General features: G+C 45.0%; 1 protein-coding gene across 1 annotated transcript; it reads left to right on the top strand.

The window, feature by feature from the left end:
• Positions 1–2,109, top strand: LOC139475542 (mucin-3A-like). Its single transcript, XM_071258732.1, has one exon. It carries the CDS (start codon positions 1–3, stop codon positions 2,107–2,109), a length of 2,109 nt encoding a protein of 702 aa, XP_071114833.1.
• The last annotated feature ends 8,408 nt before the right edge of the window (positions 2,110–10,517 follow it).

Genomic DNA, 10,517 nt, shown 5'->3' with positions numbered 1-10,517 from the left:
ATGACCGCATTACAACCGCATCACAACAGCATCACCTTCACATCGCAGCCGCATCACAACTGCATTTCAACAGCATCACCTTCACATTACAACTGCATCACCTTCACATCACAACCGCATCACAACAGCATCACCTTCACATCACAACCGCATCACAACAGCATCACCTTCACATTACAACAGCATCACCTTCACATCACAACTGCATCACAACAGCATCACATTCACATCGCAACAGCATCAAAACGGCATCACATTCACATCGCAGCTGCATCACAATCACTTCACAACCGCATTGCAACCACATCACAACACCATCACATTCACATCGCAACCGCATCAAAACGGCATCACATTCACATCGCAGCCGCATCACAATCACGTCACAACCGCATTGCAACCGCATTTCAACAGCATCACATTCACATCACAACCACATCACAACTGCATTTCAACAGCATCACCTTCACATCACAACTGCATTTCAACAGCATCACCTTCACATCACAACCGCATCACAATCGTATCACAACCGCATCACAACAGCATCACATTCACATCACAACAGCATATCCTTCACATCACAGCTGCATTTCAAAAGTATCACCTTCACATCACAACCGCATCACAAAAGCACCACCTTCACATCACAACCGCATCACAACAGCATCACCTTCACATCATGACTGCATTACAACCGCATCACAACAGCATCACCTTCACATCGCAACCGCATCACAGCTGCATTTTAACAGCATCACCTTCACATCACAACCGCATCACAATCGTATCACAACTGCATCACAACAGCATCACCTTCACATCACAACTGCATTACAACCGCATCACAACAGCATCACATTCACATCACAACCGCATTACAACCGCGTCACAATCGTATCACAACCGCATCACAACAGCATCACCTTCACATCACAACAGCATCACCTTCACATCACAACCGCATCACAACAGCATCACCTTCACATCACAACCGCATTACAACCGCGTCACAATCGTATCACAACCGCATCACAACAGCATCACCTTCACATCATGACCGCATTACAACCGCATCACAACAGCATCCCCTTCACATCGCAACCGCATCACAACTGCATTTCAACAGTATCACCTTCACATCACAACCGCATCACAAAAGCACCACCTTCACATCACAACCGCATCACAACAGCATCACCTTCACATCATGACTGCATTACAACCGCATCACAACAGCATCACCTTCACATCGCAACCGCATCACAGCTGCATTTTAACAGCATCACCTTCACATCACAACCGCATCACAATCGTATCACAACTGCATCACAACAGCATCACCTTCACATCACAACTGCATTACAACCGCATCACAACAGCATCACATTCACATCACAACCGCATTACAACCGCGTCACAATCGTATCACAACCGCATCACAACAGCATCACCTTCACATCACAACAGCATCACCTTCACATCACAACCGCATCACAACAGCATCACCTTCACATCACAACCGCATTACAACCGCGTCACAATCGTATCACAACCGCATCACAACAGCATCACCTTCACATCACAACAGCATCACCTTCACATCACAACCGCATCACAACAGCATCACCTTCACATCACAACCGCATTACAACCGCGTCACAATCGTATCACAACCGCATCACAACAGCATCACCTTCACATCATGACCGCATTACAACCGCATCACAACAGCATCCCCTTCACATCGCAACCGCATCACAACTGCATTTCAACAGCATCACCTTCACATCACAACCGCATCACAATTGTATCACAACCCCATCACAACAGCATCACAACAGCATCACCTTCACATCACAACCGCATCACAACAGCATCACCTTCACATCACAACCGCATCACAACAGCATCACCTTCACATCACAACCGCTTTACAACAGCATCACAACAGCATCACAACAGCATCACAACCGCATCACAACAGCATCATTTTCACATCACAACCGCATCACAACAGCATCATCTTCACATCACAACCGCATCACAACCGCATCGCACCCGCATCGCACCCGCATTACAACCGCATCACAATTGATCACATATTAATGGAATATTGCCAAGAATAAAAGAAAACCACGCTCGCTCACTCGTCACAGCAATTCAACAGGGTACAGTTTCATACTGTAACTCTCCTTTTGATTCAGCGACATCACAGGTTACCAGAGCACCATACTTTACTGAAATTACTCATATTATCAACCATTAGTCTGCCTAAACCAGGTATTATTATTATTGTTAAGCTGCTATGGTATAAAACGATTATTGCAGACATAAAACCACATCAACTCCAGTCCACTCCAAATCCGGTCGATTCTAAATCACTATTTTGGCGACTTCCAGATTATCATATCGTGTGAATTCCATACATGAGCTCGAAGCAGTTTCATTTGTATTTGATGTGTTCGTACTTGGTCTATTTCTTTCAGTTGTATCCATCTCAAAAGTGTCGCTGACCGTGTGATCAGAATGACGGCATCGGAGGAGTGATCTGGCTGTGTTTCTGAAAGGGGCGTATAAATAAAGGTAAAGCCCAATCTTCAGAGCGTGGTAGGAGTAGACTGTCAAAGTTGCCAGCGCCGTCCAGCCCTGCGGTAGTTTCAAAGCCTGTGCAAGATGAATGAAGATCCAGGACAGAATGAAGAACACGAAGCAGGCGAGATTCATTCTGGCTAGCGCCATCATTCTCAAAGACCTCCCAAAGCCTGAACCGGTCGACATGGACTGGGATAGGGTGGTGCAGTATATCCTGATCCGGTAGTAGCAGAAAGATGACGTGGTGACGGGGAGGACGATGGCATTGAGGAGAAGAACACATCCGAACCACCAGGTGGTGGTGTCATAGGTCACACTGACAGTTACTTTATCGGCGGTGTAGAAACCTTTCTGAATGAAATGAAGACATGACAAACCAGTGTTCCACATCCAGGTAAACACCAGCAGCAGCACAGTTTTCCTGAGGGTGACATGTGCATATTTTAGTGAATGACACACTGCTACATAGAGAGCGATAGCATTGCAAGTCATGGAATGAGAGCTCTCGCTGCAAAGGGACAGGAGGGTTGTGGTGAACCAAAGTTTCACATCGCCAGGAACTGTGACGAAGTTGAGGATATTGGTAGGAACGAATAGCAGTGTGATGACTGCAGTTAAAATGTCAGCCACCGAAGTGTTAATAAGAACAACGCGAGACACAGTCTGAAAGGATTTGGTTTTGCACAATATGACAATAATCATGATGTCTCCAATAATACCCAACACATTGACAACAGTGAGTGTGCTGATTGAGACTAGCCTGAGTAAAGTGTAGTTTTGGTGTCCATCAGAACTGTTCCCACCACCGTTGTCTGAGACATTCATTTTGTGAAATTTAGGAAACGCCCGTTTTGTATCCAAACGTCACCAGCTTGTGGCTCCTTGATGACACCCGCGTCAGATATTTCAAGATAAGTGTTTGTTCCGAAAAATCAGGCATACCAGTTCAAATGAACACGGCTACAATCCATCATTGAGAACACACAAAGTGGGAGACCTTCACATTTTGTGTGAAATGTAAGCAGTATCAAACATGGTTATACTATGACGTTTACACTTGCTATTGTACATAGACAAAAGACCTCACCACAGCAACAGGTAAACACATGGCAGGCCTCATTAAGACTGGTCATTAGGGGTTCATATTGGTTCTGGGCCGGAAGAGCGAAACCTAGCCATAATCATCTCTAAAATCTCTTCGCTTTCGTGAAGCTACGAAGTGGTAAACGTCTGAGACCTGCATCACTTCGGGCTTTCCTCCCACATTAAGCTGACACGCCGTGATATAACTGGAATACTGTTAAAAGCGGCGTTAAACCCCAACTCACTCACTCACTCATTCACTCGTGAAGCTACAGTAAGACTGGTCACGCTACAGTAAACACGTGATATTGCTATACCGGGACTCTCAAAATACAAGAAAAACACAGAAATGCGTATACCGTAATTTCGAAGGACAAATACCCCAACTTGGGTTTTCGCTTTACTGATACTAGGGAAAATTGGATTTTCGCTCACCAGGCACGACATCTTCATATTCTCGACTAATGAGAGATTTTGAAGCTGAGGTCAGCGGTCGTGGCAAAGATAGTCAGAACAAACAGCAGCTTCATACAGTGCGCACATTTGCTTAAATTTAGCGATACAATTCAATAGCATTAAAGTTCCTGAAAATGTTACATAAAACGTCCCAGGAAATAGACAGGCAGAGTATAGATCTGTCAGAGTACAGGGCCCTAACGAGGGGGGAGAGACAAGTGATTTTCTGTTGGACTGATAGTTCCCATAAAGCCAACCATGCTTACTACGCATCCATACCACCAAAGATCATTTGGAAGACTCGTCTTTCCTCAATGAGTTGATGATCGGCCACTCTTTCACAATCAGTCGACTATTTTCATATCATCAAATCTAGCCCAGGCTAATGAAAGACCATTATTAACACTGTGTTTGTTTAACGCCGCACCCAGCACTATTCCAGCTGTATGACAGCGGTCTGACAAGACAATCCAGTGATTGACATCATGAACATCGATCCACGCAATTTGGGGATACGGTGACATGCATCAACCAAGTCAGAGAGCCTGACCACCCGATCCTGTTGATCGCCTCTTACGACAAGCCTAGTAGCCTTTTACGGCAGTTATGGATTGCTGAAGACCTATTCTACCCCGGATCTTCACGGGTAGTTAACACTGTGTTTACTCTTAATTACATATACCTTCCAAGTAAATAAGTCAAATATGTTTAAGGACATACTTTTACTAAACTACATACACTTACTGGGGGTCTAAAAAGCGACGGCATTGTTTCTTCGTGTAAAAAACGTTTTCTGATCGGGATTTGCTCCAACATAAAGCTGATACACCGTGATATTATTTCTTAACTGTTCAAAGCGGTGTTAACGAGTGGGTCGTTATTCATACTGTCAACCATCGGTGTGACTGGTCCAGACTTGATGATTTACAGGTGTGATATCATTGCCGATTGCGGCAAAAGACAACATTCAATTGATGGCACAATAGACTGCCAATTCCAACCCCGATCTTCAAATACTGCCAAATCCGAAATGCAAGGGCGGATCCAGCTTTTTTAAAAGAGAGGGGTTCAAAATATCAAAATCCTCTGTCAGAAATATCATGGCGTGGGACACCAGAAATGGGCTTCACAAATTGTACCCATGTCGGGAATCGAACCCGGGTCTTCGGCGTGACGAGCGAACGCTTTAACCACCAGGCTACCCGACCGCCCCTGGTTTTCCAGAGGTCAGGTGCTGCCGGCAACGTCATTGTCAAGAGTCAGCATTGTATTTGCATCGGTGTTACATGTCAGTCATTAATAGACATGTGTGAAAGGTGTCTGGTTTGCCAAGTTAACAAAGGTGAGACTCAGCTGTGTCTTAAAGATAAACAGCAGGATCTAATTAAAGATGACTTCTAGTGAATCGACCCCGCCAACATGGAAACCTTTGGAAAATTCTAAAAAGAACCTAATTAAGCTGTGTCCGACAACGACCTCGGAGAAATTACGTGGGAAGGCAGTACTCGGAAGACGACAAATGAAATTTGGAAATATACTGAACAACATAAGTTCCTGTGATATTAACTAAGATTTAATGCAAAGTTATGTTTTTTACCAAATATGAAACTGTGTGATTTCATAAAAAAAACATGAACATGCCAAATTGTCAATTTACAAATCAATAGCGTGTGTGTCAACCTCTGGTTGCGATGCAAGCAACACATCTTCGTCTCATGGAATGGACCAGGCCCCGCACAAAGTCCTGAAGGATATCTGTCCATATCTGCTGGGGCATGCTTCGAAGTTGAGTGTCTGTGGAACACGTTGTTGACGTCGAAGGCGCCGATCCATCTCATCCCACATGTGCTCGATTGGTGAGAGATCAGGGGAGCGAGCCGGCCAGGGGTGACATTCACATTGTTTGGTTGAAGAGAATCCTGAACAATTCGAGCAATATGAGGCAGGGCATTGTCATGTTGAAAGGTAATGCCTGGGTCATGACGACGCAAAAAAGGAAGAACAACAGGGCCGATGATCTCGTCGCGGCAGCGCTGTCCATTGAGTTTTCCCTCTACCACTATCAAACGGGTCCTCTGTGTTGCTGTTTTCCCACCCCATACCATAACGCTTCCGCCCCCGAACCGATCTTCTCCCATGACACAATGATTGACGTAACGTTCACCTCGACGTCGGTACACTCGAATCCGTCCATCGCTATGGCTGAGGTGAAAATGAGACTCGTCAGTGAATAGAACTTGGCCAACTGCATGGCCGTCCAGCGTAAACGCTATCTGCACCACTGTAGACGTGCTTGACGGTGGTTTCCTGTCAAAATGGGACGTCTGGCGGGTCTTCAGGCGACAATCCCTGCACATCTGAGGCGACGACGTACGGTTTGTTAAGATATTCCTCGAAGGCCAGGGATGCTTCTTGCAGTCACTGTTGCTGGATGGAATCGATTTCGTAGGCGTGTTGTTCGAATCCAGTTGTCTTGTCGATTATTGGTTACGCGTGGCCTGCCACTCCGAGGATGGTCTCCGACTGCATTCGTCTGTTGCCAGCGTTGCCATAAACACCATATGGTGTGTCTGTGGACGTTAAATTGTCTTGCAACATCACGTTGACTCGATCCTGCTTCAAGCATATCAATGGCTCGCAGACGCTCATTTTCGGACAGGCGTGGCATTTCGTAATGTTGAATAATTGCGTAATTTTGTTGTTTTTCTGAGTGGTTGTTGTCAGCACGATGTTAAACAATGTGTATGGAATCCCTTTAACGCACATGTTTTTATACCCATTCTTGGGGAGTGAAATGCATGGGGCTTGCATAAAAGTCAACCTTTGCATGGAATGCATGCTTTTCTGTAGCAGATGCGTTTTTGTGACTTGATTCCATACATGTACTACAATATTGAAAACCATACTTTACTTGTTTGAAAAATACACTAAAATATTGTTGTCACAGGAACTTTTGATGTTGAGTATACATTTTAGAAATCATTTAAATAAAAATCATTGAAAGAAAGATGACTAAGAAAATGCAAAATGCAATAATTAGGTGGGTTTTTTTTATCATGAGTGACATATTTTAAGAGGGTTCTGATTGGGGCTGGGTTGGGGTGCTGCTCGTGACTTTGTCTTTGGAGGTGTTATTCAGGGAGTTAGTAGAGTATGTCGGTTGCATGTTTTTAGTGTACATATTCAGTTACTGTCAATCTCATCAATAAAGACGTTATCTCGGTGTCGTTTATCAATCATAAGATAACGTGCACGAGTGTTTTCCATAATGAAAATCATTTCACATTTTACTCTTGCGATAAATCTGAACGTTTTTAACATTTACTGTCAGCAGTGACACCCATCAGGACCCTCATTCATTCTAATCTGATAATATATAAAATATTAAGTACCAGTAACATTCCCGTACGTAATTCGTCATTATATGGATATGATAGTTCCATTGATTTGTTCAAATTATATTGTAGGACCGTCTGTGTAGATTTGTTAAATGGGCCTTTGAGGAGGAAAACCTGTTTATTCAACTGAAAGTGGGCTATGGATGCTGTTAACGCAAAGCAGATATGAGCACGCAAAGCTGCCGTTGCGTTCGGAATACCCAAAGGTACTCTTCATGAGTGAGTGAGTGAGTTGGGTTTAACGCCGCTTTTAACAGTATTCCAGTCAGCTTGATGTGGGAGGAAAGCCCGAAGTGATGCAGGTCTCAGACGTTTACCACTTCGGTGAAACCCATGAGCACGTGCCCCCCACTCTTCATGACAAACTCTCCAGTAAAGTAGCTCTTGTTTGCGGCATAATATCACAGGACGAGGAAAGACACCTTTCTGATTGGGCTATATACATGTCGAGCATAGGATACAGCTGGACAAGGGACAAACTGTCCCTGTGCAAAGATGGGTTTGGTCCATTGGGCATGCAGGAAACCTATGATTGGGGTTCGAATCCCGGTTCGCCTTGATTATGTTTCTAGGTTTGGCAGCACCACAAACCTGCTCGTGGGTTTCACCACAGTACTAAACGTATGAGACCTGCATCACACTTCTGGCTGTCCTCCCGTATTATGCTGACACCCCGTGATCAAAGGTGTTAAACGACCAGTGAACCATCTACTCATCTTCCCTGTACGGGACGGCCAGGCCAACAGACCTACGCACCCAGTTTCATCCACAGATCTCCCCTATAAAGGACGGCCAGGCCAGCAGATCTACTGATCCTGTTTCATCCAGAGATCTCCCCTATAAAGGACGGCCAGGCCAGCAGATCTACTGATCCTGTTTCTTCCAGAGATCTCCCCTATAAAGGACGGCCAGGCCAGCAGATCTACTGATCCTGTTTCATCCAGAGATCTCCCCTATAAAGGACGGCCAGGCCAGCAGATCTACTGATCCTGTTTCATCCAGAGATCTCCCCTATAAAGGACGGCCAGGCCAGCAGATCTACTGATCCTGTTTCATCCATAGGTCTCCCCTATAAAGGACGGCGAGGGCAGCAGATCTACTGATCCTGTTTCATCCAGAGATCTCCCCTATAAAGGACGGCCAGGCCAGCAGATCTACTGATCCTGTTTCATCCAGAGATCTCCCCTATAAAGGACGGCCAGGCCAGCAGATCTACTGATCCTGTTTCATCCAGAGATCTCCCCTATAAAGGACGGCCAGGCCAGCAGATCTACTGATCCTGTTTCATCCATAGGTCTCCCCTATAAAAGACGGCCAAGCCAACAGATCTACTGATCCTGTTTCATCCACAGGTCTTCCCCTATAAAGGACGGCCAGGCCAGCAGATCTTCCCTATAAAGGACGGCCAAGCCAGCAGGTCTTCCCTATAAAGGACGGCCAGGCCAGCAGATCTACTGATCCTGTTTCATCCACAGATCTTCCCCTATAAAAGACGGCCAAGCCAGCAGATCTACTGATCCTGTTTCATCCATAGGTCTTCCCCTATAGAGGACGGCAGGCCAGCAGATCTTCCCCTATAAAGGACGGCCAAGCCAGCAGATCTATTGATCCTGTTTCATCCACAGGTCTTCCCCTATAAAGGACGGCCAGGCCAGCAGATCTATTGATCCTGTTTCATCCATAGGTCTTCCCCATAAAGGACGGCCTGGCCAGCAGATCTTCCCCCTATAAAGGACGGCCAAGCCAGCGGATCTAATGATCCTGTTTCATCCATAGGTCTTCCCTATAAAGGACGGCCTCGCCAGCAGATCTTCCCCTATAAAGGACGGCCTGGCCAGCAGATCTAAAGATCCTGTTTCATCCACAGATCACCCCTATAAAGGACGGCCAGGCCAGCATATCTACTGATCCTGTTTCATCCACAGGTCTCCCCATAAATTACGGCCAGACCAGAAGACCAATGCATCCACTGTGTCATCCACGGATGATCCCTAAAAAGGATGGCCAAACCAGCATATCTACTTATCCTGTTTCATCCACAGGTCTCCCCATAAATTACGGCCAGGCCAACAGACCTATGCATCCACTGTTTAATCCACGGATCACCCCTATAAAGGATGACCTGGCCAGCAGATCTACTGATCCTGTTTTATCCACAGGTCTCCCTATAAAGGACGGCCAGACAAGCGGACCTATGCATCCACTGTTTCATCCACAGATCTTCCCATAAAGGATGGCCTGGCCAGCAGATCTATGTGTAAGCCAGCATATGTACTGATTTTGTTTCATCTTCCCTATAAATTACGGCCAGACCAGCAGACCTATGCATCCACTGTTTCATCCACAGGTCTTCCCCTATAAAGGACGGCCAGGCCATCTACTGATCCTTTTTCATCCACAGATCTTTCCTATGAAGGAAGTTGTTGAAACTCTGGATCCTGTTTTATCCACTTTTCTTCTCTGTACAGGCCGCTATCTAGATGGGGTTAAAATCTTTCTGCAATAAAATACGGTGAACCACAACACCCCCCACCCCCCCGTAACTTAAGGTTACAATACACAAGTACAGAAAACAAACATCAACATGGATATTTATTTTGACATCATCATATTACTGTACAGGGAAAAAACGATTAGTACATCAGCAGTGTGCAGAGGTTAAGTTCACGAAGCTCTCACACAGGACAAGTGTTGATAACAGCAAACAAATAAGATCTTCAACAATACATCATGTACAAATGCACCCAAAAACACCGTTTCCTAACAAGTACGGCAAAATATTATCCAGTAAACTCAATTTCAAACAAACTTTTGGGGACCTTGCAAATCAGTTTGTTATAAATATAACTTACTATTTGCATGAAAAGTAAAAACTAAGTTCATCATTGTATATATATTACAATAATCAAGATTATCATTAACCAATGGCAATGTACCTAAAACAAACATTTTCTTGGCCAGATGAATTGCCTTATCTGTCCTAAG

The sequence above is a fragment of the Haliotis cracherodii genome, unplaced genomic scaffold (genome assembly GCF_022045235.1).
Source record: "Haliotis cracherodii isolate W230 unplaced genomic scaffold, xgHalCrac1.p SCAF_3, whole genome shotgun sequence".
NCBI classification, from domain to species: domain Eukaryota; kingdom Metazoa; phylum Mollusca; class Gastropoda; order Lepetellida; family Haliotidae; genus Haliotis; species Haliotis cracherodii.
This window is presented reverse-complemented; position numbering and strand designations above follow the sequence as displayed.

Coding starts and splice junctions, on each gene's coding strand:
- LOC139475542 (XM_071258732.1), top strand. CDS start 1: ATGACCGCATTACAACCGCATCACAACAGCATCACCTTCACATCGCAG.